A 5,000-nucleotide genomic window follows, 5' to 3' on the forward strand; every position below is an offset into this window, starting at 1 on the left:
AAATTGGGTTTATCTGAAGAGAGGAAAGAGTGACTTCATTCCGTATTGAAGAGAAAAATAGAAGAACAAGGAACAAGGAGAAGAAGAAGAAAGAGAGAGAGAGAGATTTCAATAACGAACGAGGAGAACAAGAAAAGAAACAAGAACAAGCGAAAAAAAAAAAAGGAAAAGAAAAGTGCCTTATTAGCGAGAAAAAAAAAAAAAAAAACGAAAAAAAGTGAGAAGGTTGAATCTGAGTTTTTTATTATTATTATTATTATTATTTTAAGAGAAAAAGAAGAAAGATGGAAGCCGTTGAAATGATGGATTGTCAAAGTCAGGTAAGTGAGAGAAAAATATTAATTAATATATTTATATATTTGTTTATTATTTATTTATTTATTAATTAATATATTTATTTATTTATTTATTTATTTATTTATTTATTTATTTATTAGTGTCTTCATTTTTGATATTGTTGACTAGAGATGAGATTAATATATATATATATATATATATATATATATATATATATATATATATATATATATATATATATATAATGTGTGTGTTTTTTTTCTTTTCTTTTTCCTTTTTTTCAAGCAGTGTTTTAAGGTTTATGCTAATTCTTTTTCTAAATTTGTGATATTTTCTTCAATTAGAAAATTTTATTGTACTAAATTTTATAAATTTTATTATTATTATTATTATTATTATCATTATCATTATTATTATTATTATAATTATTACTATTATTATTATTATTATTATTATTATTATTATTATTTATTATCATTATTATTATTATCATTATCATTATTATTATAATTATTACTATTATTATGTGTAGATCTTGAAGTAAGGACAATAGAGATAGAGAAATATGAAGAACACAATAAAAAAAATGAATAAATAGATAAATAGATGAATAAATAGACAAAGATAAATATCCCTAAAAGAGCAGACAAGACAAGCAATAAGAAAATGAATAAATGAATAAATAGTCTGCCTAATAAATGAATAAATAGATAATCTGTTTAATAAGTAAATAAATAGATAAATCTGCCTGATAAATATATAAATAATCTCCTTATAAATGAATAAATAAAATCTTGCAATTGCGACCGAAACGCAGGCTAGGCTTGCATGATCCCCCCCCCCCCCCCCTCCACCCGAGCTTTCCAGCAGACCCTAGGCTAACAACCAACCCCAGGGCCGGCGTCCTGGCCTAGAGCGGGGAGTCTGTTTAAGGGTCTTGGCCTTTGCTGGAGCACCGGAGGCGTGGCGTCGGCTCGCTTTTCCCATTGCCGAGCGAGAAGGGACCTAGATGAGCCTATCGTTAAGAATTTAAATAGAAAAAAAATATAATTAAATATATATATATATATATATATATATATATATATATATATATATATATATATATATATATATAGGAATTAGTCCAGCTCATCGATGTGAAAACCCGATAACGTCGTTGAGGTTGGGAGTGATTGCGAAATTGTGTTTATCTTGATTTCAGGAAAAAAAGAAGAAAAAAAGTGTAATGTGTTGAATGTGTGCAACAGATTTTGGAAATTTGCAAGATTAGAGCTTTGGTTATGATGAAATAACAGATGCTAAGACAAAAATAAAGATGAAAATAAACAGAAAAAAAAAGCGATACTATTAGCGTTTGCCTGAGGGCCAGAGTTGCCAAATCCACGACAATTGCTTAAGTCTCTCACAAGTGAATCTTCGATAAATGATTGTGAGGTTGATAAATGATTAAAGATTATTCTGAAGACATTATTATTACTATTATTATTATTATTATTATTATCTATGCATGTTATGTACTTAGTATGGACTTACATTTCCTATTTGCATGGTCATCATTTCAAGACATAATTATTTTTATTAAGACAAAATTATTATTATCATTATTATCATTATCATTACAATTTCAAGTCATTGCTATTATCATTACCATTTCAAGATATTTATAATTAAAACATTATTATTATCATTATCATCAGCACTTCAAGACATACATTTTTAAGAGGATTTACTTGCCATTTTTTCTTTATTTTTTCAATACCAGTATATATATATATATATATATATATATATATATATATATATATATATATATATATATATATATATATATATATGTCCCTGTGTGTAATTCCTTTCCTTTTTTCATTTTCAGGAGGATATCGGAGCGTATCTACAGTCTCCGATATTATATTTCCTTAGAAATGTATGCGCACCGGCATTGTCCAGATTATTTGTTAACATTTTTAAGGAGGCAAAGTACGTTAAGGATTATGTTAATGGTAAAATTGGCGATCAGGGAAATGTCCCAATTATGGATATGAATCTTTATGAGTTATTGAGGAAAGTTCACAATAAGGGTAAAAAGATTGAAGATAAAAAGAAAAATAAGAATAGCGACTTGCAGAATTCTTCCTCGGTCTCGAGAACATTGCACTTAAACAACCTGGGTACCAATGCCGACATTTTGAGTAGTATATCGGTGAAAGATCTGCTGACTGAGAGCCCAAATCAGTCCAAGATAGAGAGGGATCTGTCGCAAATTGACGTGACCTTTCTCCTGAACGTCCTCACAAATGAAGTCCTTGCGTACGAGCTGGATCTCGACCCACTGCAAGTCATGAAGAGCATCAGGAACAAAGTTTTCCATTCTGGCTCGGACGTGGACTGCACCGAAATTAACCTGGACAAGCTTTGCGAAGCGGCTAAAAAGTTGTACGGATACATAGGTGAGCCAATCGACATAGAGGCTAAGAGGGAAGAGTCTCTGAGATTTTCGCAGCGCTTGGACAAATCAGCACTTCGCATAATAGGTCAGTACTGACAAATGATTTTGTTTGTTATATTTTTAAGCTTAGTTTGTGTGCCTTTGAAAACCATTTGAATATCATTTATATCATCTTTTCTTTTCCTTTTTCTCTCTTTCTTTCTTATATGTGTTGTTTCTTCCATTACCCCTTGAGAATACTGCAACCTCATTGAGAAATAAATCTGACCCCGTTTTCATATCAATTTCCCAATTAAAGCATTTGTTAAACTTTCTTACAGAGCTGGCATTAAATTTTCCCTTCTACACAAGCTCTTGACGTGCTATTCAAAACTCCTTAATGCTGCTTTTATCAGCTGGCAACTTTTACGAGAACACCAGAGTCTTGCTGTGAGAGCGTCTACTTCAACATGCATCTCTTCATCCAGAACGTCACTCAAATGCATTTTGAATGTATAGGTCCTTTTGCAGTCTATTGTAGTAGTGGTAGTAGTAATTTTGAAAATTCCTGTAGCTACCCTGTATGTGAATTTATTTAATCCCTGTCGGTTACTCCACAGCAGTAATTGGAATCGCCTGACGGGCCCAATTTTCTCGTGTCTGCTATTTGACCAAATATTTTCACTAATGGTTTTAGCAGTGCCGTTTCTTATTCTCTTAAGAAATAAAGATATTCTGAATCTTTCCTTCATACTTGTAAATGTTTAGATTTTTTTTTTTTTTTTTCTTCTTCACCCCTAGTGTTTTTTCTCTCTGCAATCTTGGTTTCGACATTTCAGTGAACTGTGTATCTTTCGTTCCAGTATGCGAATGAGTATTGGGGTAATTTTGATATTTATCTTATAAGGCCACATATTTATCTTATAAGGCCATATTGTATTCTCTTGCTGATGAATTCTTGCAGAGGACCTGAGAAACGAGGTTGCACAGAAGTATGAGGATCCTGGCCATCCTGTTCTCCCTTCGGTCATTGATACTGGGTAAGTCTTAGTCGCAAAACCGACCTTTTTTTTTTTGGGGGGGGGGGGCGATTTCTCAGTATTGGGATTAGATCCAATTTTTATATTCCAGACACCTTTCCACTAGCTTTATTCCACATTTAATAGTTCACCCCACTGCTCAAAGCATGAAGACATGACAGTTCATAACGAAAAGTGTGATTGATGTTGAGAAAAGGATACTTCAATTTTTTGTTATAAAGTATGAACCTCTTCATATAGAGAAATAATATCCCAACTATATTAGCATTCTTTTGTGTGTGTGTGTGTGTGTGTGTGTGTGTGTGTGTGTGTGTGTGTGTGTGTGTGTGTGTGTGTGTGTGTGTGTGTGTGTGTCTGTGTGTCTCTCTCTCTCTCTCTCTCTCTCTCTCTCTCTCTCTCTCTCTCTCTCTCTCTCTCTCTCTCTCTCTCTCTCTCTCTCTCTCTCTCTCTCTCTCTCTCTTCTTATTAAATTGTATGAAGTTCAGAAGGACTTAGATAATTAAAAAAAGAAAATCAAATAGTGCCTGGAGTTGAGAGTGCTAAAAAGGTTTGGAATTGCCGGAAGAGTGTGGACTTCGAACTGCATTTGTCTTTCTTATAAAAAGGCCTTCATCCTTCGGAAAAGTTTTCCTTCAACTTGTATTAGCATTTCATTGTATTGTGCGACTGTCAAATGTGAACCAAGACATACATTGCAGCTGGCCCTCTTGCTGTTGCATTATTGTAGCTGCTTTCTTGTTAAAACAAGAGGATATTTGCAAGGCATAAATATACTCTTCTTGAATAAATAGCTTTTCTGATATATTGGTTTCAAAGATTGTCTATATGTTTCTCAATTAATTAACTTATTCATACAAGTTTATTTCTTGTGGGTTTTATGCTACACTATAGTTTGCTCAATTTGGACATTTACAAGGCCCCACCTCCTCATGATCGATAGATAATAATAATATATATATATAGATAACATAGATAATAACTTGGCTATTAATTTTGAGCATTAGAATTTCATCTTTTCATGTATAGAGTTTTCATCATGATTACTCTGCACATATATCCCTGGTTGCAATAATGCTAGCATATATGAATAGAAAGTTCCGATTATAGTCGAATTTCCAATTAGATTTTGGTTGAATTTCCAGTTTCCAAGTTTAGATTAAGTTGGGAAAAAAAAAATAAAAATGATTATAGTTGAATTTCCAATTAGATTTTAGTTGAATTTCCAATTAGATTTT

General features: G+C 31.9%; 1 protein-coding gene across 1 annotated transcript in view; it reads left to right on the forward strand.

The window, feature by feature from the left end:
• Positions 1–161: 161 nt before the first annotated feature.
• The window catches only part of LOC119597038, a 10,503-nt gene continuing 5,664 nt past the window's right edge, over positions 162–5,000 (forward strand). Inside the window, exons 1-3 of the mRNA XM_037946477.1 lie at positions 162–320; positions 2,174–2,831; positions 3,690–3,765. Coding sequence (XP_037802405.1) covers positions 285–320; positions 2,174–2,831; positions 3,690–3,765 — 770 coding nt within the window. The 5' untranslated portion in view covers positions 162–284. The remainder of the gene's footprint in view (positions 321–2,173; positions 2,832–3,689; positions 3,766–5,000) is intronic.

Source organism: Penaeus monodon, chromosome 3, assembly GCF_015228065.2.
Source record: "Penaeus monodon isolate SGIC_2016 chromosome 3, NSTDA_Pmon_1, whole genome shotgun sequence".
In the NCBI taxonomy this organism is placed as follows: domain Eukaryota; kingdom Metazoa; phylum Arthropoda; class Malacostraca; order Decapoda; family Penaeidae; genus Penaeus; species Penaeus monodon.